Source organism: Ascaphus truei, chromosome 21 (assembly GCF_040206685.1).
Source record: "Ascaphus truei isolate aAscTru1 chromosome 21, aAscTru1.hap1, whole genome shotgun sequence".
NCBI classification, from domain to species: domain Eukaryota; kingdom Metazoa; phylum Chordata; class Amphibia; order Anura; family Ascaphidae; genus Ascaphus; species Ascaphus truei.
This window is the reverse complement of record NC_134503.1, coordinates 20,309,041-20,333,181: the sequence shown is the minus strand read 5'-3', so window position 1 is coordinate 20,333,181 and position 24,141 is coordinate 20,309,041. Positions and strand designations below refer to the sequence as shown.

The 24,141-nt window shown below is 44.4% G+C and overlaps 1 protein-coding gene across 3 annotated transcripts in view; it reads right to left on the bottom strand.

The window, feature by feature from the left end:
• LOC142472295 (multidrug and toxin extrusion protein 1-like) overlaps window positions 1-24,141 on the bottom strand; it is a 58,465-nt gene that overhangs the window by 12,442 nt on the left and 21,882 nt on the right. For all 3 annotated transcript variants that reach the window (XM_075579279.1, XM_075579278.1, XM_075579280.1), the window contains exons 6-14: window positions 19,788-19,830; window positions 15,577-15,621; window positions 12,393-12,490; window positions 11,122-11,219; window positions 10,213-10,326; window positions 6,111-6,178; window positions 4,515-4,623; window positions 2,715-2,790; window positions 256-325 (exon numbers count right to left, since the gene is read on the bottom strand). In XM_075579279.1, coding sequence (XP_075435394.1) covers window positions 256-325; window positions 2,715-2,790; window positions 4,515-4,623; window positions 6,111-6,178; window positions 10,213-10,326; window positions 11,122-11,219; window positions 12,393-12,490; window positions 15,577-15,621; window positions 19,788-19,830 — 721 coding nt within the window. The remainder of the gene's footprint in view (window positions 1-255; window positions 326-2,714; window positions 2,791-4,514; window positions 4,624-6,110; window positions 6,179-10,212; window positions 10,327-11,121; window positions 11,220-12,392; window positions 12,491-15,576; window positions 15,622-19,787; window positions 19,831-24,141) is intronic.

The following is a 24,141-nucleotide window of genomic DNA, read 5'->3' as shown; positions in this document are numbered from 1 at the left end:
TATTTGCCTTTCACTACAATCATTCATCTTACATTACACTCCCCTTTACTTAGAGGCTATGCTCTGGTCATTAAAGTTACAATCCCTCCCAGTGATTAGAAAACAGCGGTACTGTTGTAATACTGTCCAGATCTGGTAAAACAAAAGCACAAAGGGGGTTCTTCTCCTGAGTACCTCTCCATTACAAGGAAATGTGTCTGAACCAAAAGCTCATTCATTTGTATTCCAAGGTCTCGAAATCTAGGACATTCTTACCACACATCCGTCGAAGAGATGCGTAGCGGCATACACCGGGATGACATAAGTGACCAGCGTGACTATTTCCCTGTAGAAAGAGCAAAAATAAAAAAAACATAGTACCAAGCAATGACAATAATACCGTTATCGTTTTCTTCCTCAGGAAGGAGATTGTGGACCAACGGAGACAACAAGAAGGATTATAAATCGGTGCTTCTCAATCTTTCAAAACAGTTGCTTCCCAAAAACATTTGTTTTGTATCCAGGGCACTCGTTTTGTATTTGGTGCACAGAGTAAGAATGTCCCCCAACAACTCCCATTTAAAAGAATAAGCATTTCAAGTAAAGGAATATATTAATTGGGTTGTTGATGAAGGAAAACGGCTATTCTTTCTGTTTGTCCCTGTTTTTGACCCTCTGTTTATTTATCACCCAATGCCCTCCATTTTCTTTGCAATATAAACAGATCTATGCTGCACACCACAAAAGAGAAAGAAAATTATATCACCAGTGCTCCTGGTTCAGGGAATCGCTGTCAGTACTAGAGCATCAGCAAACAAAGTTTACAATCAGGCCACTACGGATTTTGCAAAACTAATTTGTTGAGCCAAATTTCCAACGTTTCGGCCAATGCCCTGGCCTTTTTCAAGTGTACCTGGCATTGTAAAACACCCCAAGTGTCTCTTGTAAGCATGGATGGGGAAAGCTATGGATGGAGGCTCGCCTCCGGAATCATGTCAGACGCCGCTCGAGATGTCGCGAGATTACTGGATCTGAAGCAGACCAATCAACACCGACGGAGGATGCCGGGAGGACGCCGTGATTATGCCACACGCCTACCAGAAGAGGGCGGGATCGTCAGACGAATGCGGAGGACACTGGAGGCTGATCCACAATGAGGGACACCTGGGGACTTTGGGGTTATAAATAAGAGACACTTGGGGTGTTTTATTATGCCAGCTACTGCACACTTGAAAAGGGCCATTGCATTGGCCGAAATGTCGGAGATTTGGCTTAATAAATTAGATTAGCAAAATCCGTAATGATTTAAACTTTCTCCCTTTTCTTTGTCCATCTAATGGCCCCTCATATAACTCTTAACTCCCCTTGTAAGCCTCCTTTGTTCTATGCAAAAGAAATTACTTAACCAGAAGATGTAACTAACATATACATATACTGTAGCCCCAAATGTTAATGCAGTGGGTGTTCCTAGGACCATATAAACATAGTGACTAATCGCTCACCTACTGTAGTAGTACTGAGTGTTAAAAAACGTGGTGCACAGGGAGAAATTAGATAGCTACCACTTGAACAAGTGACCACAAGGGGTCACTAAAAGCCCTATGATTTGCACTCAAAAGTTACAGTGTACAAGGATGTACACTGTTGTAGGTGGGAATGGTATAATTAATAGGACCAAAAGAGGGTCCACTGACCCTTAGACAACAGACTCAAATAAAACCAATTTTTTTTTTTTTTTAATAAATCTATTTGTAACAAAAGACAAACCAACATATATGGGGAACATATATACACAGGATATTAAAATCCTCAGTGGAAGAGACGGCTATAGTATAGGGATGAGCTGGTATAAATATACACTGCTCATATAGGAACAGATATCCTGTATGGATATAAGGTAGATGGTGGAATAACAATCAAAATATAGTTAAATTGTTGTTAGGCTTAGCATCACAAAAAAGTGAATATTGTGGTACGCTGCGGATCTAGCGCTATAGAGCAGGGGTGCGCAAACTGGGGGGGCCGCAAGATTTTCCAGGGGGGGTCACGGCGGTTGCAGAGGCCCCACACTCTTCCCCTAGTCATTTAAATTAAACGTGGGGGGTGGGGGACGGCAGGAATCGCGCAAGGCCTCTGCAACTTCCCTTACCTTTGGCGACGCCCGCAGACAAGGTAAGGAGGGAGGTGCGAGCAGGGGGGGAGAGCAGGCAGGGGCAAAAGTTTGCGCACCCCTGCTATAGAGTGTATCTGCATATAGCAGAAATAGGGTGTTTGCACTACAGATCAACTATGCAGGTGTGAAGTCACTCACTGTTTAGGTTTACTGAGATCATCACAACATGCTTAGGGCCACGTTTCCTTAGTATTGTAGGGTTGATTCCCTTTGACACAACAGTTACTATCTAGAACACATTGCTGCGTTCACATTCATCTAACAGAAGAAAGCAAATGGATCCAGTTGCTTTGCAGTGTGTTGCTTGGACCTCTGGCAGCAAAGGGGTCGAGTGCAATGTTGCAAGATGTTTCTTATTATTATTTTGTGTTCGAGTTTAATTTGCATTAGGTTTGTAAGTTTAGTGTCATTTACGTCTTATTTGAGAAGTGCTCATTTGCTGTAACTCCAGACATGAGGAACTGCTGTATCACACAAGCTTTAGCAGTTCAAACTAAACTGTTTAAATAAACACAACCGTAACCTACCCCCTGCTATGTAGACTGCTAAATGTCAAACTTACGCGTCTGTAGTATAAATGTAGGCCACCACGTCCTTTAAGCAGACTAGCAGGATACAGCATCCTAGAGCACATGTTTCTGGAATGAAAATCAGTCAGTATTACATCCCTCTCCCAACCCTCATTATTCCTTGCTTTACCCCACTGGTTTCCAACCATTTTTTGGTTAAGGAAACCTAAGTGAAATTGTGAGGAAACCCCAACCATCTCTAATAGCGTGTCTGACATCAGAAGCATGGTAAGGAACCCCAACCATCTCTAATAGTGCGTCTGAGATCATCTGATGCATTGTAAATTCTTCTATATTTGATACTATTTTCAAATGACCAGAAAACTACAGGGAGCCTTTAGGGATACCCAGGGAACCCCAGTTGAAAGACACTGCTCTACCCACTGTGCTACTGGCTTCATCTTTTTGATCACCAACATTAGGACAGCAGGTCAGTCCAGACGCATTTGAGCAGATGGAAAGACAGCTCTGAACTCTACTTCTACCTATGGTATGTATGTTAATCTTACGTCTATTCTAAAGTCCCATAGTTCTTCCAAAGGATCAGGGGAGTTTAGGGCGGCACCATGGAAGGCGAAAAACAGAAAAAGGGACAATGGTGCAATAACGTAAAAAACGTAACGTTATTCTTTAAACGCAAGATAAAACAGGTCAGGAGTCTGATCTCCTATTTAGGAGACTTTCCCCAGCCTCGCCACCTCCGTGAGAAATCGCGCCAACGTCTCAGGATTGCAGCGTCTCAGCGTCTTGCAAGTAGATGAGGTTCTCCATTTATTCCAGTATCGGCCGTCCGGAAATAGGAGCGCATCTCTCACAGTCCTCTCTGCAATCATACCAACGCGTTTCACTGACGGTTCAGCTACCTCAGGAAGATATTTACCCCTGAGGAAGCTGAACCGTCAACGAAATGCCTGATTATTTTTTTTCTGTTTTTTTCCCTACCATGGTGCCACCCTGATCCTTTGGAAGAATTTTGTCTACACCCAAGAACTTGGGGACCAGTTCCTTTTTTGGTGTTTGAGTGAAGGGTTTTTCAACATTTCATTGTTTATACATTCACCATTCACATTGATCACTTCATTTGTGTTTTTCCATTGAGTAATCTGTTTCACTGTTTAGATCATTCACAATTTTTATGTATATTTTTCAGCTTCACTTTTGTCTGTAGCACTACACTGTATTTATCATATTTGTAGTCCCTTTATATTTAACAGTTTAATATTTTTCCACATATATTTGGTAGCGTCAACTTTAGACACTCTATGAATTTAGTGTTTATTGGTGGCTGGGATGATACAAGAGGTGGAATTTAATAGGACATTTTGCTTAATTTTCAGTTTTAAGAGAGCTAAATGATCAGTTGGTGGTGCTTTTCCAGTTTAGACCTAAAACTGAAATCCCAAGCTGTATCACACTGACATTTTGGTCCAATATTTAATACAAACCACTAAAAAACTGTTTCCATTGATAATATTTTTGTAATGTGATCACATAGTATAGTTTGACCAACTGTACTATAACTGGACTATAGTTAAATCATTCACTTTGATTCGCATCACTATTTCTTCCGGTGTGCACATCAAAGATTTGTCATGGTGGGTTTAACCTATCTTTTCCATTTTCATTTTAAAGAAGAATCATAATGATCATTTTCCAAAAAACCCATCCAACTGAGCCATGTTATCGACCCAGATGTAACAAACCATGTGGCTGACATCATACATGGTTAATTTACTCCCCATATGAGGTTTAAATATACTGTATATTCAATTCCTCTTAATGCTCCTTCTTACCGGTCATAAACAAGGCAACAACTGTTGCCTTCTTTGCTTTTTCGGTGTTCCCAGCTCCGAGCTCATTTCCTACGCGGACGCTGACCGCAATGCTAAACCCGACAGGGACCTGGAATATAGAAAGCGTTATTAAATGGTAGGGGGAAAAAACGGTGTACCACTGCATTATGACTGTCTGAACTTGCATGGTTCGTATCGTGCCAATTAACGAGAATCATTTCCAAAAAACGGTATCTAAAATCCATCTACATGGCCATTCTGCAACATTATATGTCTGTGTCTTTGGAATATATTACTGATAAACTATCTTATCTGAACAATGTGGTTCTGCACGATATTAACTCAACAGGTCTTTTCTTTTGCATTTGAAGATGCAGTACTAACGTTTACTCAAGTCAATCCTATTTATAAATGTCATATACTGCAGTCTTTTTAAGAGTTTGGGGAAAGTAAAAATAATCCACTACAGTCAACCTTAAGGATCAATCAAAGGAACTTCTATGATATTGGTCAATGACACAAAATAGGAATATTTGTTAGCATAAAAGAGACGACTAGAACTGTGCTTTTGTTTTTGGTTGGACCCATGGGAAAAATAAATGGAGATGGCTAGGTTACCGTTGGGTAGTGAATATGACAAACGACCCTGTTTGTACATTTAATAAGTCTGGCAGAATACAGACCCCCTTGCAGACGGCTGCAGTAAAGCAGTTTGTCACTTAACACTGGTTAGTAACACTGAGCCCCTATAACATACCCAGTACCAGGACAATTCTCTTACAATGCATTTTTGTTGTCCTAATTCAAGTCAAAAAAAGATTATGAGATTGTCATCCTTTTCCTAGCTATTTTCTCTGATTTAAATGAGGGCACGTCCCATTTACAGTGAAATAATTTAAAGGCGTTTACAGTAAATTGCAGGCACCTATGGTTAATGTTGGTTTCATAATGTCAAGACACTGTATGCTTTTTCAGCTTTTCACATTTAAGCAATTGTAAAGTTCTACTGGCAACGTGTAGATTCACTAACGTTTGTGATACTTTGAATGGAGCAACATGAGAGTTCTTCAGGTACATAATACTGAGTACACAGGTGTCAAATGATCAGTTTGAACCTCACAGGCCTCTTTGTCATGAGTACTAACAAAAAGCATATTTAATAAATACTTGGTATTTCTGATCATGGTATGTTAGCTCTAGGAAGCTTTATAATATAATTCACTTAAAGGGTGGGACAAACACATTTTGTATGCCTTTTTTTCTATTCAACTTGTCTAAAATGACTGTCTTAAATTCAAAGTAAAACTGTGTTATAACTAGTGTATATCTAGCTTTTAAGGTGATAAAATCTTGGTACCTGTAAAATGAATTAGCCGGTATTCACGAAGCACCGGTGTATCAGGTGTGTCGGTGTATCTGAGCTTGATCCGGTGTTCTTCAACTTGATAATCAGTTAACGCGGGATAGAGCTTCAATACCTGTTATCGGCGCTTAGTGAATCCCCTCCCCCTTCCTCCTCCCCCCCTCCCCCCTGTTATGTTGTGGGAAAAACACACATTGTGATTCCAGGACAGAAGAAGCAACTCAAGTACTTACCAGGTAAATTATATTAGCAACCCCATAAATAATAGACTGAGCACCGAGATCCACCATGCTGATAGTTCCTGAGGGAAGACAAAGAAGTTCAGATTTGTTTCACAATGTGCAGAAAATAATACAATGCAGGTGTTGGGTCCCGATACACAAACGTGTGCCAAGTTTTAGCACACCTTAGCGCCCATTCATTTGAATGCTAAAGCTTCGCACCATTTTGTGGATCTAGGCCTTAGTTATCTATTATATCAGTGCTATAGGAACCATAAAATCTTCTACAATGATGTGCGTGTGTGTGTGTGTGTGCATGTGTGTTTTTTGTTTTGTTTTTATAAGTAACTAGCTGAGAGACCCGGCGTTGCCCGGGATGTAAATGCGTAATAGGTAGTATTATTTATAAATTGTGGAACAATAGGTGAGTATTTGTTGTAAAGGTTGGATAATAATATTGAAAAGAAAGATGGAAGAAAATGTAATACGATGTTGTATAAAAATGGTTTATTGTAACCACACCACAGTACAATGTATATTTTGGTGCCATAAGTGATGTAAAAATGTGAGGCGTGTGTCCTGCTAGGGTGTGAGGCGGCGGGTGGCGCGTGGGTTGTGAGTGCTGTCTGCGAGTGGGGGTCCTGCTAGGGTGTGAGGCGGCGGGTGGTGCGTGGGTTGTGAGTGCTGTCTGTGAGTGTGGGTCCTGCTAGGGTGTGAGGCGGCGGGTGGCGCGTGGGTTGTGAGTGCTGTCTGTGAGTGGGGGTCCTGCTAGGGTGTGAGGCGGCGGGTGGCGCGTGGGTTGTGAGTGCTGTCTGTGAGTGGGGATCCTGCTAGGGTGTGAGGCGGCGGGTGGCGCGTGGGTTGTGAGTGCTGTCTGTGAGTGGGGGTCCTGCTAGGGTGTGAGGCGGTGGGACAGTGATGTCGGTGCGTAGGGGCGGGAGGCAGCAGGTGTGTGTGGCGGCAGGTATGTGTCGAGTGTGGCGGGTGTCTGTTGAGTGCGTGCAGCGGCTGTGAGGCGGTGGGTGAAAGGCAGAGGCGGCCGGAGTAAGGGCGGGTGAAAGGCAGAGGCGGGAGTGGGGAGGCGATAAGGCGGGCAGGAAGGCGAAGGGCGGCGGGAAGGGGAGGAGGGGGTGGTGGAGGGGGGCAAGGGGTGGAGGAGGGGGGCAAGGGGTGGAGGAGGGGGGCAAGGGGTGGAGGAGGGGGGAAGGGTTAGAGGAGGGGGGAAGGGTTAGAGGAGGGGGGAAGGGTTAGAGGAGGGGGGAAAAGTTAGAGGAGCGGGGGGGGAAGGGTTAGAGGAGCGGGGGGGGGAAGGGTTAGAGGAGCGGGGGGGGGGAAGGGTTAGAGGAGGGGGGGGAAGGGTTAGAGGAGGGGGGGAAGGGGTGGGAGGGGGTGGGAGGGGAGGGGGGTGGAGGGGAGGGGGGTGCAGGGGTGGAGGGGAGGGGAGGGGGGGTGGAGGGGAGCGGAGGGGGGGGTGGAGGGGAGCGGAGGGGGGGGAAAGGGGAGCGGAGGGGGGGGAAAGGGGAGCGGAGGGGGGGGAAAAGGGAGCGGAGGGGGGGGAAAGGGGAGCGGAGGGGGGGAAAGGGGAGCAGAGGGGGGGAAAGGGGAGCGGAGGGGGCTAAAGGGGAGCGGAGGGGGTAAAGGGGAGCGGAGGGGGGGGAAAGGGGAGCGGAGGGGGGGGAAAGGGGAGCGGAGGGGGGGGAAAGGGGAGCGGAGGGGGGGGGAAAGGGGAGCGGAGGGGGAAGGGGGGGGGGAGGCGGTGGGAAGGGGGGGGGCGGCGGTGGGAAGGGGGGAGGGGAGGCGGTGGGAAGGGGGGGGGGAGGCGGTGGGAAGGGGGGGGGGAGGCGGTGGGAAGGGGGGAGGGGAGGCGGTGGGAAGGGGGAGGGGAGGCGGTGGGAAGGGGGAGGGGAGGCGGTGGGAAGGGGGGAGGGGGGGCAGTGGACAGGAAGGGGGGGCAGTGGACAGGAAGGGGGGGCAGTGGACAGGAGGGGGGGGCAGTGGACAGGAGGGGGATGCAGTGGACAGGAGGGGGGGCAGTGGACAGGAGGGGGGGGCAGTGGACAGGAGGGGGGGCAGTGGACAGGAGGGGGGGGCAGTGGACAGGAGGGGGGGGCAGTGGACAGGAGGGGGATGCAGTGGACAGGAGGGGGGGCAGTGGACAGGAGGGGGGGGCAGTGGACAGGAGGGGGGGGCAGTGGACAGGAGGGGGGGGCAGTGGACAGGAGGGGGGGGCAGTGGACAGGAGGGGGGGGCAGTGGACAGGAGGGGGGGGCAGTGGACAGGAGGGGGGGGCAGTGGACAAGAGGGGGGGGCAGTGGACAGGAGGGGGGGGCAGTGGACAGGAGGGGGGGGCAGTGGACAGGAGGGGGGGCAGTGGACAGGAGGGGGGGCAGTGGACAGTAGGGGGGGCAGTGGACAGGAGGGGGGCAGTGGACAGGAGGGGGGGGCAGTGGACAGTGGACAGGAGGGGCTGGACAGTGGACAGGAGGGGGGGGCAGTGGACAGTGGACAGGAGGGGGTGGACAGTGGACAGGAGGGGGGGGGCAGTGGACAGGAGGGGGGGCAGTGGACAGGAGGGGGGGGGCAGTGGACAGGAGGGGGGGCAGTGGACAGTAGGGGGGGCAGTGGACAGGAGGGGGGGCAGTGGACAGGAGGGGGGGCAGTGGACAGTGGACAGGAGGGGGTGGACAGTGGACAGGAGGGGGTGGACAGTGGACAGGAGGGGGGGGGGGCAGTGGACAGGAGGGGGGGGGCAGTGGACAGGAGGGGGGGGGGCAGTGGACAGGAGGGGGGGGGCAGTGGACAGGAGAGGGGGGCAGTGGACAGGAGAGGGGGGCAGTGGACAGGAGGGGGGGGCTGTGGACAGGAGAGGGGGGTGTATCTATACAGTGACGAGAAACAGTTTGTGAACCACATATCTCAAACCTAAAATGTAATTAGATCTTAATCTAAGTCCAAATAATACATAAAGATAACCTGATACAACAAATGACACAAAAACCTGATACTTTAAGAAAAGGGTTTTGATTCAAGAAGGTTATCATGGAAAAACCATGGGATTCACAAACTTTTCCTCGCCACTGTGTGTGTATGTGTATGTGTTTGTGTATACAGTATATATATACAGTGTTCGACAATCATATACATTTACACACCCGGGTCGAGGGGATTTAACCTCCGGGCGAGTAAATATTGGCCCAAGCAGCACACATGTTTGTTTTTTTAATTTCCCCCCGTTCGCGCTGCTGTTTTTCCCCGCTCGCGCTGGAGAGAAAAAAAAATGCCGGAGGCGGGTTCATGTTGTTGGGGGAGATTACCCCGCCTACGGCTCTCTGAGCAGTGCCTTCGCTCCTCCCCCGCCTCTCAGCAATACTTTCCTTCCTCTGCGCTTTCACTCCTCCCCCTTCCGGCAGCCAGCCCCTTCCGCGCCTCTATATATATATATATATATATATATATATATATATATACACACAAAAGAAAAATTGCATTCTCTATATATATTGTGATTAAGTCACTGTCTTTGTATGCTGGAGGGTACTGCAGTATGTCTGCTTTCCAGCATGCAGGCAGTTAAACTCCTCCTGGAGAGGCTAGCTGTTTAATCAGACTTCAGGCCAACAAGCTGCTGGACGGAGCGGATTATATAAGGAACCGGCGTTCTAATCTTGCTGAGGGAATTACCTGGAGACCCTAGGAGGCATTCCCCAGCAACTGTCAGATAAGGACTTTATAGTTCTTTCCAGACATTTGGATAGTATTCGTGTTTAAGTCTGGAAGTAGGCTAGCTACCCAGGTGGATAGCTAGGGATGTGATGTGTAGTCAGTCTCCCAAAGGGAGTAAGGTTTTATTTTATGGTTTTGTTTTCCTTAAAGGGACAGAGTGACTATTCTTTTGTTGTTATTGTGGATAATAAACCACTGCAGTTACAGCCCAACACACTGTTTGGGACCCTTACTGACCCCACCACAAGGCCACCCTGCCACTATATATATATATATATGTTCCCCAGTTTTACTGAACTGATTTTCTAAATACTGTACAATGCCAGTTGGCTGGCTTGGTTCTATATAACGAGATTAAAGGAAAATTGGACACTTTGCCCATTTAATTGACCTGCCAGAAAGATTCCAATTTCAAAGGCCCACCATTCAATACACAGCATGAGCATGCTAGGAATAGCCAGGCGTATAAAGGCCCCCCACTCCTGAAAGCACGCACTGGACCAACCTGAAAAAGAAAACAATACGCATGTACACAACTAAAATCAGTAATATACAGTGCATTTATAATGACAGAGATATCAACAATGCACTTTCAGTGCAAAATCAGCGGTATCAAGAACTACCTATGGTCACATGGGGCAGGTGAAGAGACTGTATTGAGAAGCCTCGTATTACTTACTCCATTTATACAATACGCTGTTAAAATGTTTTACTGCAAATTCAGTGAGGGGCTTTTCTTGTTGATCGCTGCAAAATGATGCCAGAACTCGAAATAAATATTTTTCATTCGTTTTTAACTCTACTGAAATAAAACGCTTTATTTAAAACCTGCAATTCTGCCTGGAGATTGTAGTGTACAAAATATCCAGAATCAGGCGTCCTACATTATTAGGCCGGGGGGGCTCAACTCCAGTCCTCAAGCCCCCCAGCAGGTCAGGTTTTCAGGATATCCCAGCTTCAGGACAGGTGGCTGAATCAGTCTTGCTCTAAGCAGCTTATGAAACACATTTGTTCCCGTAGCTCAAGTACAATTAACACTTTACCGTTTACCCCAAGCAGTCCCTGCTTCAGCACAGGTGGCTCAATCAGTCCCTGCGTCAGCACAGGTGGCTCAATCAGTCCCTGCTTCAGCACAGGTGGCTCAATCAGATGCTCACTCTTCAGCCACCTATGCTGAAGCTGGGATATCCTAAAAAAAACCTGACCTGTTTGGAGGGCTTGAGGACTGGAGTTAAGCACCCCTGCATTAGGTGACAATGCTAACAGTATATCTGATATGATAGAGAAAGCTGGTCTGTACCTCCCCATGTCTCTACATAAAGCCTTTTCCACACGATATAAAGGAACAGAAAAAGCATCTGTAGGATCTGCGATATGGTGTTGGCCCAAGCAGAGCCCCTGTGGAGGAGGAGAAACCTGCTGTTATTCAACAATGTGGTTACACGTTTTCACTTCTTCAAGCACAATCCTGTGTTTGCCGTTACTGTTACGCTGCAAAAAAAGGACGACTCATGGGGCGACACAAAATAACTGTTTAAAATCTTGCGGAGGCAATAATTAGGGAACAGTGATTCATAAGCTCGCTTAGCACAAGGATCAAGGGACACACGCGGAGATCAGCATCCACCACATATAAAACCAAGTGCTTTTTTTCATTCATTGGACATCCAACCTTGGGAACAGACTGCTACTGAAGATTGTGACAGCAACGAGCGTTACTTGTTTTAAGGGGCTAGCTCTATTCATGGAGAGGAAGTCCACAAACTAGCAGGAAGGACACATCTGGAGGCAGGGGCCGGGGGATGCTCTATACCAGGGGTTGGCCAACTCCAGTCCTCAAGGGCCACCAACAGGTCAGGTTTTCAGGATATCCCGGCTTTAGCCCAGGTGGCTCAAACAGCGACTTCAGTCTTTGACCACCAGTGCTGCAGCAGGGCTATCCTGAAAACCTGATCTGTTTGGTAGCCCTTGAGGACTGGAATTGGCCGCCCGTGCTCTATCTTGAGCTCACCCAGAAGTTTGCAATACTTGCTACAGGATACTGGTCTAGATGTTGGTAACATCTCACTCCAGGAGAAGGAGCGGCTCAGTGAGTAAAGACACTGACTGGCACTGAGTTTGAAGCAGGGGAACCTGGTTCAATTCCCCAATGTTGGCTTCTGTTGACCTTGGGCAAGTCACTTTATCTCCCTGTGCCTCAGGCACCAAAAACATAGATTGTAAGCTCCACGGGGCAGGGACCTGTGCCTGCAAAATGTCTCTGTAAAGCGCTACGTAAAAGTAGCAGCGCTATACAAGAACATGCTATTATTATAATGTAGTGGACATCTCTAACCTTGTGTTTCAGGCACTGGATCTTCTCCACAGGAATAAAAAGTAATGGTTGATTTTTTTAATCAAGTGATCGAAACATGAGTTTTGCTCTAAGCAGCTTATGAAACACATTCGTTCTCGTAGCTCAAGTACAATTAACACTTTACACAGTCTACCCCCAATCATTTAGTCCAAATAATTCTGTGCTATAATTTGCTATTATCTGTGAATATTCCAGACAAGAACCCAGTTACTTACATCACTCCCAGGCCCAGCACATACAGAAAGATGTAGTTTATTAAAGCGTTGAAGATGTTTGCTATAAATCCAGTTAAAACCTGAGGGAAAACGATACCCTAGATAAAAACAGAATAATATTAGACTGAGTAGGAACGATTGAAATCTTGAGTGTCCTGGAAAGGAATGGGTTACACATGAAGTGAGAAATTGCCATTAAGAACATACACTTTATGTTGCACCTCTTAGCGTGAATATCTGAAGGCATATTGGCTTATACTTACTAAATGGTGCTACCATATGTTAGGCACCTTCTGGCGTCAGATTATACTTTATAGCCCATGCAAGTGAATTATGAATAAGGTGTCTTGTGTCTAAGCAAATGTGGGCCGATTTGCAAATGTCTTAAGGTGCAGTGCACATTTCTTCAGGAATTCATTTTTTTGTTACATTTCACCTTTTTGAGAATTCAATTTACATTTCGGAAAATTTTGAAGAAAATTGTGAATTTCGCTTGAATTTTGCAAAATCACAGTCTGTCAAGGGTATCCGGCAATTCAGGTCATGTGACTTGCACATTGACTTTTAATGATTTGATTATTTTTTTGGGGGGGGGTATTTTATGTGTGTAAATAAAACCGCAAATTTCTCAGCAAAAACCTCTTTATCTTCCAACAGAAAGTAGTGAACAGCAAACATATCTTTCACTTTTCCCGTTCACTCTTTTGGAGGAGAAATGCATTGCAGAGCAGTGTGTCGCGGGCAGGGGCGGAACTAGAGGATTGTGGGCCCTGAACAGTTCCCACATCTCTACTTCTAATGTTACACATATTTTTTTCTCCAAATGTTACATTCCCATCTTATTCACATACTTGAACACACATTCCCAGCAAGCTCTAACCCCAGAACCCACCACATCATATACAGCTCAGCCCCCTTATAACGCTGTGCTTGGGGTCCAAAGAATCACTTTGTGCTATACTTTGGTATTCTCATGAGTAAGGGTCATTTAGTTAAACCCTTTGGCCAAAGTGTTATAAGCCTACTTACATTGAAGTATTTAACTATGTATTTTGTCACACTGAATGTAGCATTAGGTATATTTGTCTTTTGTTATATTATTCGCATACTTACTGTGAAATCTTCTAGTCATTTGGGACATACAATATTCACTAAGAAAGATAGATGTGGACATTGATTTAGATTTCAAGCAGATTTGGATTAGGGATATACTTTGCCCAGGGTCAGGCACTCATTTTGGGCCCTGTCTAAAAGGACTTCAATAGAAAGCCTGCATTGGTCTAAGCAATCCAGCAGGGAGATGGTTAATTGCAGCTACAGACAATTAACCAGCCTCCACCTGACTCATCAGGCAGGTAGAAAAGCTCCTGCTGGAGCTGCAGGCGGGATCTCTTGAGCACCGAGGGACTGTGTTGCCAGAAGAGATTTACAGGAACAAGTGGTCCTGAGCAGCGGACCCTGGAACCCAACAGAGGGTGGCCCCCCCAATGGACACCAACCCAGACCCAGAGACTGACATAAAGGGTCCCCTGCTTACAGGTACCTCTTTGGACTTTGGGGTCATGGGTTGGCAAGAGGCCTATCCTCCCAGCACTTCAAATAGGGACTGGGAAAGTGAGTTAGCCCTTACAAAGGTATAGGATGTCTGTTTTATTTGTGTGCTTCTTAGGTCGCGCTTATAGTGCCAGCGAGGCAACGGCGACGCGACATAACAAATGTATCGAAACCGTCGCGTGCGCTTATAGTAGAAGTGATGCAACGGCTTGGTCGCGATCGCCGGAAGTCAAGTCAATTTGATTTTTCCAGCGCCCGCAGCGTGATGTCACCGTCGCATCGCTGTCGAAGGCACTATAAGCGTGGAAACTCCTGTTGAAGTCAATGGGTATGTTTGTGTGTATGTATATCTTTATTTATATTGCGCCATGAATGTGGATAGCGCTTCACAGCAGTAATACACGTGACAATCATATAAATAACAAATAATACAAACAACACATAATGGGAAGAAGCGCTTCAGACATAAAAGTAACATTTAGGAAAAGGAGTCCCTGCCCTGAAGAGCTTACAATCAAAATGTTAAGTAGGAAGAATGTACCGAGACAGTAGGAGGGTGTTCTGCTAAGTGTGTCTGCTACTCATATGCTTTGTTAAGCAGGTGTGTTTTAAGGTGGGTCTTTAAGGTGGATAGAGAGGGGGCTAGTCGGATATTGAGGGGAAGGGCATTCCAGAGGTGCCGGGCAGTAAGTGAAAGGTTTAAGGCGGGAGAGGGTTTTATACACAAACGGTGCACAGAGAAGACATCCTTGAGCAGAATACAAGAGTCGGGATGGTGCATAGTGAGAAATTAGTGTGAGATGTAAGGAGGAGCAGAAGAGTGTAAAGCTTTAAATGTGAGGAGGAGAATTGAGTGCGAGATGCGTGATTTGATAGGAAGCCAGGAGAGTGATTTCAGCAGGGGAGATGCTGAGACAGATTTAGGAAAGAGTAGAGTGATTCTGGCATCAGCATTTAGGATAGATTGTAAGGGAGACAGGTGAGAGGCAAGAGGGCCGGACAGCAGGAAGTTACAGTAGTCGAGACAGGAGAGAATGAGGGCCTGTGTCAGAGTTTCAGCAGAAGTTTTAGGGTAGGGGAAAGACACCTCCTGTGGCGCTGAGGAATGGTTTAATTGTGATTGTAGACAAAGTTCTTTTCTTGATGGATTCCTCAAGAGAAGGCCAAGGCACAGATAGTTCTTTTTAGTATAATTCTTTTTAGTATAATTTTTTGTATTTTTAGTGTAATCAATTGTTTTTATTTTATATGTTATACTGTATTTTATTATTGTATTAAAATTGCTCTCTTTATACATCCTAGTTGTCCCTGGGTAATGCACTATTGCAGTGTGTATGCTTGTTTTCTCTTTTTCTCTTGAGGAATCCATCAAGAAAAGAACTTTGTCTACAATCACAATTAAACCATTCCTCAGCGCCACGGGAGGTGTCTTTCCCCTACATTACCAAATCTGGGTAGGAGATTCCAGATTCACTTCTTTGGGCAGCTCCAGGACTACCTTGGGGTCGTCTCGGACGTTAGGAGACAGCAGGTTGAGGTCAGATTAAATAACACATTGTAGGCGGTATAGCTCCTTTAAACTTAACTCTGTTTATAAAAATATGTTTATATTTGAAATGGAAATAAATACCTGATTATGTAGATATTTTGCCTGGAGCTGGTATAGGAAAGTCGCCTGATAGAAATAAACAAAATACAAACATTTTCATACAATTCTGAGATAAAGTGATCAGCCCCCCTACTCCGTTTTACTTTTACCTCCCATTTCTTTGCTGCAGGACGGGATCCCGGGGGTTCCTCTGAGCTGAACAGTGCTATTTTAAGCTCTGAAAAGCCCTCCGACACCATTTCCGGGATTCTTATTGGTGGACTTGCCTGGGCTTGATAAAAAAATATTGGGCCAATAGAAAGCTGCAATGTTATCTGAAGCAGATTCCTATTGGCTGGCCATTTAAATCCCCTTTAAACAAGAATTAAGACCGGTATGTATATCGGGAACTGGAGGTAAAATATCGCTGTTCGGCTTCTGGGAAGGGGGGATTAGTTAGGGGGGATTGCTGCTTTATCTAACGTCAGAAACGTGCTATATAAAAAACATATATAACTGCAATGTCATTCAACTTCCAATAAATACTAATGTCAAACTGGGCCATCTTCCTCTCTCAGTTACATAAATAAAATGATGAACATAGCGCACCATGTAAATACGGCTAATCTAGGCGCTCAGAAATATGCATTGACATGTCCACATAATTCAATATCAGATTATTATATAATTAAGAGAAGAAATGGCAGAAGTAAAAATAAAAGCTGGTACTTTCCTACCATAAGCTTTTGATATTAGAGCATTTAGAAATGTTTATTTATATTTGCGTTCCTAGGGTACCTATGCCTGGTGTCCTGATTTGGGCAAGATAAATTGCAGAACTATTTTATTGGCTAAAGTTTATAAAACATTGTCTTCCAGTTTCAGCCTGAAACTATGAGTTTAACTCTTGTTCTCATGGAGCTTCAGAAATCCTCCGCTGACTTGGAGTATAAACTCAGTGTGTCAAAGACAGAACCCTTCAAATGTCTAATCTAACCTACATTATTAGATCAGCATGTCTGTAAGAGCAAAAGTTAAATATTGCAGATCACCGCACATCCCTTTATGCAAGGAATAATGGTATTGTATTTCAGGCTTTATGCAGCATGAGCACAGCATTAAGAGATATGAATTGGTTAATTATATTTGTATTGCAGGCTTCCAAGCAGCATTACGTGTAAGAAGTTGGAGATCTAGCAGGATGTGTGTTGGTATCTTTAACTTTGCATTTATACTGTAGACAAGATCCCACTCCAAGAATACTGCATAGTAACTATGGCCCATATTCACTATGAAGTGCTGGTCTTTAGCACGTTCTAACTACATAATTACATAGTAGATGAGGTTAAAAAAAAAGACGTGTCCATCAAGTTCAACCTATGCTAAATTTAGACAACAGATACTAATCCTATATTTGTACTTACTTATTGATCCAGATGAAGGGAAACAAAAAACCCCAGTGACACATCACCCCATGATATCCCATAAGGGGGGAAAATAAATTCCTTCCTGACTCTAAGAATTGGCAATTAGATTACTCTCTGGATAGCATTCTTCCCATGTTTACTTATTTGGTATATCCCTTTATATCTTTCCTTTCTAAAAAGATGGCCAACCTTTGTTTTTTTTTTAACAGATCTATTGTATCTGCCATCACAGTCTCCATGGGTAATGAATTCCACATTGTAACTGCCCTTACTGTAAAGAACCCTTTCCTTTGTTGCTGGTGAAATCTCCTTTCCTTCAACCTTAAGGGATGCCCCCGTGTCATTTGTACTGCCCTTGGGATGAATAGTTCTTTTGAAAGCTCCTTGTATTGTCCCTGAATATATTTGTATATGGTTATCATATCCCCTCTTAGACGCTTCATATCTAATGTAAATACATCTAATTTAGCTAGCCTCTCCCCATAAGTCAGATTATCCATCCTCTTTATTAGTTTGGTGGCTCTTCCCAGCCCTTTGTCTAGTTCCATAATGTCTTTTCTAAGGAGTGGTGCCCAAAATTGTACTCCATATTCAAGGTGTGGTCTTACTAATGCTTTATAAGGGGGCATAATTATGTTTATTTCCCTTCCATCCATTGCCCGTTTAATGCAAGATAAGATCTTGTTTGCCTTTGCAGCTACTGCATGACTTTGGGCACTATTGCTAAGCCTGCTGTTTACAAGCACTCCTAAATCCTTCTCCATCAAGGATTCCCCCAATTGATCAACTGCAACTGATTTGAATGGGACTTGGGTCGTGCTAAAGTTTAACACCCTTTTGTGAATATGGGTCCATAAGGTTTGTCATTACTATGTCATGTTGGAGCTCGTCAACCTGTGGATTCCGAATCAAACATGACTGTGATGGCAGAGATGTTTTCTATCGGTCCAGTTTTTATTCCTAGAATTTACAGTGTTTCAAGGATGGATTTTTGAGCAAAAAAAATTTGAGAATGGATTAGTGCTAGTTAATGTGATCTGTGTCATTCCAGTTACTGCCAATGACTCAATTTGTGTCACGTCATGCTTTCTAATCAATTTAGCACTAGACTGTACTGTTCCATGCTGTAACTTTTGGCATTTAAAGGGTTACTCTTTAAATGGGTGTTGTGGGTTCACCTACTATATCAGGGGTGACCAACTCCAGTCCTCAAGGGCCACCAACAGGTCAGGTTTTAAGGATATCCCTGCTTCAGCACAGATGGCTCAGTCATTCTGACAGCCACTGATTGAGCCTCTAGTGCTGAAGCAGGGATATCCGTAATACCTGGCCTGTTGGTGACCCTTGAGGACTGGAGTTGCCCCCTGCTGTACTATATGTTCTGCTAATACAACGTTATAATTTAATAATTGTTTATTTTAAGAAATGTGAATGGAGAAGCCATAATGCAAGAGCCGATAACGGTGACATTTCCTACAGTGCCCCAATGCATTAACCTTGATGGACGCAGAAAGTTCATGTTGCCTGTAATTGGAAGTGAATGTTGCCTGTGATTGGAAGTGAATGTTGCCTGTGATTGGAAGTGAACGTTGCCTGTGATTGGAAGTGAACGTTGCCTGTGATTGGAAGTGAACATTGCCTGTGATTGGAAGTGAACGTTGCCTGTGATTGGAAGTGAATGTTGCCTGTGATTGGAAGTGAGTGTTGCCTGTGATTGGAAGTGAACTTTGCCTGTGATTGGAAGTGAATGTTGCCTGTGATTGGAAGTGAACGTTGCCTGTGATTGGAAGTGAATGTTGCCTGTGATTGGAAGTGAATGTTGCCTGTGATTGGAAGTGAACGTTGCCTGTGATTGGAAGTGAATGTTGCCTGTGATTGGAAGTGAACGTTGCCTGTGATTGGAAGTGAACTTTGCCTGTGATTGGAAGTGAATGTTGCCTGTGATTGGAAGTGAACTTTGCCTGTGATTGGAAGTGAATGTTGCCTGTGATTGGAAGTGAACGTTGCCTGTGATTGGAAGTGAACGTTGACTGTGATTGGAAGTGAATGTTGCCTGTGATTGGAAGTGGACGTTGCCTGTGATTGGAAGTGAACGTTGCCTGTGATTGGAAGTGAATGTTGCCTGTGATTGGAAGTGAACGTTGCCTGTGATTGGAAGTGAATGTTGCCTGTGATTGGAAGTGAATGTTGCCTGTGATTGGAAGTGAATGTTGCCTGTGATTGGAAGTGAATGTTGCCTGTTATTGGAAGTGAATGTTGCCTGTGATTGGAAGTGAACGTTGCCTGTGATTGGAAGTGAACTTTGCCTGTGATTGGAAGTGAATGTTGCCTGTGATTGGAAGTGAACTTTGCCTGTGATTGGAAGTGAATGTTGCCTGTGATTGGAAGTGAATGTTGCCTGTGATTGGAAGTGAACGTTGCCTGTGATTGGAAGTGAACGTTGCCTGTGATTGGAAGTGAACGTTGCCTGTGATTGGAAGTGAACGTTGCCTGTAATTGGAAGTGAATGTTGCCTGTGATTGGAAGTGAATGTTGCCTGTGATTGGAAGTGGACCTTGCCTGTGATTGGAAGTGAACGTTGCCTGTGATTGGAAGTGAACGTTGCCTGTGATTGGAAGTGAACGTTGCCTGTGATTGGAAGTGAATGTTGCCTGTGATTGGAAGTGGACCTTGCCTGTGATTGGAAGTGAACGTTGCCTGTGATTGGAAGTGAACGTTGCCTGTGATTGGAAGTGAACGTTGCCTGTGATTGGAAGTGAACGTTGCCTTTGATTGGAAGTTTTCTTCCATAGTTACAGATGTCTGTGAAGAGAAAAATAAACTTACAGGGAGGGCTGGTAGAAAAATCATCACGTACATCTGGGTTAAACTGCAACAAGGTGAGAAAGTAAGACATAAAATCAGTATACATCCTCTCCAACTGGAAATAACCAAAATACAATCCTATATCTATGAATGCGTTGGGTTTGTTCTGAATTAAATTGATTTATGTATACGTTATAGCCTCCGGCTTTATTCGTAACCATTTCACTGCTACAGGTGTCCCCAACTCATTGGCCCTCTAGCACTGAAGAGGTTAATAAGGTTACCACCAACATTAAGGTGCATTCCCACCGAGCTATACTGTACATACGCACACAAACTGTACGTTGTCGGCTGAGATGCCATGTAATGGACCAATATGGGTTTCTGAAACCATATAGGTATCTTCTTCATGTTTTACTTATGTAATCATATAACTCAGTAGGTTACTGTGTTGGAGAAACATTAGTGTAAGAACATTAGCTGCGAGGACTACCGTGAAGATTTAAAAAAAAAGTTAATTTCTACATTAGGTGTTTGTTGCTGGGCTGTGTGCAGGGCCACCGACAGGGGGGACAGCCGGAACAACTGTCCCGGGCCCCCCACAGCCACTGCGTTGCATATCCAAATTTGCATATTTCCCAGGTATCTCAGGTGTGTTCAGGTTAAAGGAGTGTTTGGGGAGGTATGAAAGTCACTTGGGTACAGGTGCACTATACTCAGTTAAGCTATAAAAACTAAAATAATGTTACATTATCATAATGTCTATCCACTAAAGAGAATAACCTAACATTAACCCTAACGTAAAAGTAACTACTTTAAATAATGTATGGTTACGTTTTTTTCATCCTAGCCCTAGCATTGCATATCCACTAGATGCCATTCAGGTTAACGCACGGAATTAACCTGATGTTATTTAGGGGCAGAGTGAGAGAGAAACATTTGAAGGAAAGGAGAAGATAAAGGGGGAATGGAGGAGGAAGAAGAGGGAAAAGAGTGGAGGGATTAGATGAGGAGGGAAAAGGGACTCAAGGAGGTTCACAGGGGGGGAGATAATTAAGGATGGAACTGGAGGAGGTGGGATAGTATGATGTAAGGGGTTACATGGGGTGGGGGGGTAAAGTATGAGAAAAGGGACTGTACGAGGCATAGAGGAGGGGGGCTGCCAGTAAGGGTATAATTATGTGTGTATTTTGTGCTTCTCTGTTTACGTGGGTGTATGGGTATGGCTGTATAAGGGTATGTGTATTTGTGTAATTATATTGTGTGTGTGTCTGTATGAATAGCACAAGGTTTCATTTTTAGGGATGAGAAAGTATAGTTGCATAATATATCATAGTTTTTGTTTTTTATAGAGTGCACTATTGTGCTTTCTCAAGTTTGCCCTCCAAGCAATGGGCCTTGCCACCCAGCTGCCACCCAAACAGGAAAACCTGGGAACACCACTAGGTTTCCTTAGTATGAGCCTTCATATACTCCGCCCTATGCACACTATTCAAAGTAGGGAAAGCCAGTTTTCCAACTCAATAAACTGCTACCAAAATCTTTTTTTTCCTCACCCATGCACACGCGTGACAAACTAGATTGGCAATTTCGGTTTCTGGAAATATACTGGAGCACAGCTCAGTAAGCTTTCAAAATGGCAGCCCTACATACGTGTACCCACATTTACTGCACCCATTAACACACTGTGTCAAAGCTGGCGTGTCATTTAATGCAAGATTTGACAGAGCGCCAATTAAACAAATCTTGACGTGAGAAATAAAGTCCTGCCAGGGGACACATTGAACACTTTTTTTTTTTCTACAACAATGATGTGTTATGAGGTGTAATAACATTACCTACATTTATAATCAACAACTGCGAAATGAAACAGACTACTGTCAGATTTCAGCATAGCTTTTACATTTCCAGCTGGTAAGAACTGTAGCAGGGTAACACTCTGTAGTTATCTGCCCTGGTTTGCCTGCTATGTAAACGGTCCAAATGTCATTTTCACACCCATAGTCCACTTCAATTAAATGACAATTCATCCTCAAAGGCCCATATTCACTAAAGGGTGCTAAGCATAAGCATGCCCTAAGCAAATCCTCCCGAGGGGGGTGAAGACGCCGCACAGCCGCAATAATGGAGAAGGCTGATAGGTGACTCAAAAAATAGCTTTATTCACACAGAATGTGCAAGCGGATCCTCTTGCACATTCTGTGTGAATAAAGCTATTTTTTGAGTCACCTATCAGCCTTCTCCATTATTGTGGCTGTGCGGCGTCTTCACCCCCCTCGGGAGGATTTGCTTACTGCTGCTTTCTACCGCCTGCACGCCGAGCTGCGCATCTCTCTCTCCTGCGACCAGGACCCGGATATCTCTCAAGGGCCGCCGGTCAGGTGACCGCCCACCGTGTCAGCGGATGCAGGGTTGGCGGTGAAGATTCATTGTGAAGCTAAGAAGTGGGGTGGTCGTGCTATACCCCCACATCCATACAGCTCCAGTAAAAGGTCCATCTACAGGAGAAGCTACATCACAGGAGGACATTACGGGCATGGAACCAGCTACCCCTGAATCAGATAAGTAAATCTTTTTATCCCAACTACATGGTGCTCTAAGGGAGCCTGTTGCTGGAAAAGATTGTTCACACAATTTATTGTCTCTATGCTTGGGGTCTACCATAGCCTAAGTTCCAGTTACACCACTGTGCAGCATTGCCTTATTTCTGAGCGCCTGGTGGGTCAATTGTCAGATTTACCTGGTTACATATTATAAGCATGCCCTAACTCTCATCCACATGAATGGGAGTTCAGATGTGCTAAAGCTTAGCATCCTTTAGTGAATACGAGCCAAAGTGAGAGGATGGATTTTGTAGGGAAGGGCCAGGTCTAACATACAGTAATACTGTAGGTATTCCACTGATAGTAAAGTCATTACTTTGTTTGGAAACATACAGTACATACACCTAACAATTCAGAGGTCATCTTCTTGGATTTATAAATAATGTATCAACAAGTTAATAATTATCAAACCCCCGAGTCCTGTATAATAATGTTGTTTAATAATTAAACTGATAAAGATCACGGATAGGGCTCTGGATGTACATTGCCAGGCTCAGCTAGTACTGATTTTGCCATTATCATTCATTTATATCACTGCAGAGCTCACTGGCAAGTCTGATTTTGATTAAACAAATGTGATGTCCCGGCCACACTTCATAGTACCGCCCCTTGTAGCTGATTAAAAAAAACGTTTTTGTAAAGTATTTAGTACTTTAATTGTCTAACTCGAACAAATGAGCATGATGCAGCAAGCATAGGATTACTACTTTGCAAGTTAGTGATTTCCTTTTCTTCAGACTGTGGCAGTGTTTGTCAATTTAGTGAATCCTATACCCAAAGACCACCCTGTCCAAGTTTAATAAAGATATAAAAAAGAAGTAGAGGGGGCTTTGCCCATGAAAACTCATGTTAAACCTACAGTGCCTTCAGATCAATGTTAATTGGGCAGAGGAAATCAAACCACTCTTAAGTCTCGAGTGTTTACAAACGAACTTAAAAAAAATGTTGAAAGATACGGTATCTCATTCTGTACAAAAAAAAAAGGTAACAATTATCCAGATTTCACCTGGTCAAATATCAATGCCACTGGTACATTTTGTCCTTAGGAGAAACTTCACCTAATGTAACCATGTATCTGTCATCATAACTCTGTGCCCAGGACATATTAGAAAACGAGAGGTAACTCTCAATGTATTCCTGGTCAAACCATTTTATAAAGAAATAAATCTTCAAGCGGTACCCATACTTTCAGAAGACAACATTTGGCTGCACCTAGCATTTATTACCAATTAGAACTTCAACTTTTCAACTGTCCATGGTGTGAATCAACCAAACTTGTTTAACACTTTTGCAACTCCCTACTGGGACTAATTTAGTAACCGGTGATAGGCACTGTGGTATATTAAGCCCATTTAATTCAGTGGGTTTACCATACAGTAAACAGCTAGTATATATTGGTGAATAAGCACCACAGATTTCACTATTCTTTTAGCGTTGAAGAAAAACAACGGACATGGTATGCAAAGCCTGACCCCAATCTTATATGTAGTGGTTATCATGGTTATGTGGGGAGCTGCATGAAGGGGTTCTTCACTTCATAACATTTTTTATTTTGTTAAAAATGTGTTGCTTTGACAATTTAAGCTTTAGAGTGCTGGGAGTACAGCAACCTCTGGCACGTGTGGGTCGTGGGATTGCTCCATGAGCGTGCACATGATGTGACCAGGCCCTGGGATGCCAGACACTGACGTGGAGGGAGGACTGTGATGGTAGGGGTAGTTGGCCTCACATAATAAAGGTGAAGGCTGGCTAGCTACCCCTAAAACCATCTG